This window comes from Hipposideros armiger, unplaced genomic scaffold (genome assembly GCF_001890085.2).
Source record: "Hipposideros armiger isolate ML-2016 unplaced genomic scaffold, ASM189008v1 scaffold_347, whole genome shotgun sequence".
Lineage (NCBI taxonomy): Eukaryota > Metazoa > Chordata > Mammalia > Chiroptera > Hipposideridae > Hipposideros > Hipposideros armiger.
In genome coordinates, this window is record NW_017731697.1 from 1091956 (window position 1) to 1093958 (window position 2003).

Genomic DNA, 2003 nt, shown 5'->3' on the forward strand with positions numbered 1-2003 from the left:
CCACCGCTCGGCAAGCCATTCCTGGCTCTTAGCGGCAGCCCCCTCCTTGCCAAGGCCCTCCAGGATCTATAGAGGTCTGGGGGCAAGCAATCCTTGAAAAATCGGCATCCTTAGGGGCTGGTGGGCGGCAAACATCGAGCAACAAACACTTACCTGAATACACGGCTTCAGCGTGGCTGAGAAAAAATGGCCAACGGGCGCCTGCGCAACCTAAATAAGGCCCTTTGAACAAGCTCTGCGCACGCGCAGCCAGGTGCCCGCACCGCCCCCTTGCGTCACACAGAGCTCAGACGCATGCGTACTTTCAGGAGCTGGCCCACCTCCAGCCAGCAAGTTATTATGCGCAAGTGTTTGTGGCTCAGCCTTTCCTTCCTGCATAAACCCTCCGGGCTTTTTTGCGTCTGCGTCTTGTCGCGATTATAGAACATCTAACCTCCGTGGCTTCTAATTCAGTTTCATGCGCATGCGTCTTACTTCAAACGGTTCTCGCCTTACCCGCCCGTCAGAGTGGGGGAGGGGAATGGCGGTTAGTTCCCTATAGGGACGGTATGGTAGTCCCGGGCTCTGGGTTGGGCTGAGGTGGCCGTCTTCCTACCCCTTTCCCCTGCCTATTATCCGCGCTCCTAGCCGACCCGAAGGAACAGGCGCTCTCCGCCTTCTGTACCCTCTTTCTCTCCAGAGCCCGCCCGTGACCACTCGGGCCTCTCCTGGGGCTGTGGGGCTGCGCGCTCCGCGTGTCCGGAGCCAGACCCGCGGTGCCTGGAGCACGTCCAAGCGAGTGTGCCTCCACTTCCCCTTACCTGCAGCCGACGGGCCTGGGGCCCCGGTCCGCGCGGGGGTCCCCGTGCCCGCGCCTCAGGCTGGTACCCCGCTTTCACCCTAACGAACTCGCACCCTGAGACCCCTGCTGCACCGCCTAAAGTAGGCGGCCCTGAACGCCGCGGGGGGCTCTCACGAGGTGTGGCGGGATGCCGCGTCCAGCCGCGCCGCGTGAGCGCGGGGTGAGCCGCTGGTGCGCGCCGGGTTCTGCTTTCCCGAGCAGGTTCCCGCTTAATGCTTCCAAGGCTATAGGTACGGTTACGACCGTTTCTCAGGTGGATGGAGGCCAGGCCCTGAGTTCGGCGAGACTCCAGGGTCACCCGTGTGCGCATATGGCACGAGTTAGTGATGTTTGTGATTTCCAGCAGCACTGCGGGGAACGGATGCCCTAGCCTCCCAGGCCTCCACTTGTCTGATCCTGGTCAGGCGGACAAAGGCAATAAACAAATTAATAATGTAGTGTTGGACAGTGCTCCAAGGGTACCACAGTTAGGTAAGGAGAAATGCCCGTTTCCATCCATGCCATGGTCTGGAGGCCGAATCCAGTTTTGACAGGGTTGAGAAAACTGGAGAGGACCTCAATGAAATAAAAGGGGAGGGTGATCCAGGATAGGATCCCAGAGGTTGGCAGGGCCTAATCTTCAAAGGCCATTTAGGGATGTTAACTTGGCAGGGGTGTTAATTCCAAGCGCAGGGGAAGGCATTGGAAGGTTTTCAGCAGAGAGCAACAGGAGGTATTTGTAAGAAAAACTGTGAGGTGGATGCAAATGGAACAGGCAGGTGAATGATGCCTGCCCTCAACTGTAAAAGGAGCTAGAGGAATGGGAGGCATTTTGGCTGAAATCACCAAAATGTGGGACTCCCAAATGTTCCAGACAGGCGGTCTATCTCTGGGTGATTCAAAAGCAAGGTGAACACGTTTTGTTCTTGGGTACTCCCCAGGACATCACAAAGACACCTCCTGGAGATGTCTTCTTAATAGGTTACAGTATTTGAGAGCGCTGGTCCTATTAACTGACCTAAGAACACTGGTTTCTGATTAAATGAGGAGAAAACCGTGATCGTCTTGGTAGTGCATTAAAAAAAGAAAATCATGTTTTTAACATTTTAATAACATAGCCACACTTCTAAAATGTTTTTTTCCCTATAGTTTTCTGGGATTTTCTTCCATAAGAGTAAGTATG

General features: G+C 55.1%; 1 protein-coding gene across 1 annotated transcript in view; it reads right to left on the reverse strand.

Moving 5' to 3' along the window:
* HNRNPH1 (heterogeneous nuclear ribonucleoprotein H1) overlaps positions 1–1151 on the reverse strand; it is a 10090-nt gene extending 8939 nt beyond the window's left edge. The window contains exon 1 of the mRNA XM_019661371.1: positions 801–1151. Within this exon, the coding sequence (XP_019516916.1) occupies positions 801–1151 (351 nt within the window). The remainder of the gene's footprint in view (positions 1–800) is intronic.
* Between the last annotated feature and the right edge of the window lie 852 nt (positions 1152–2003).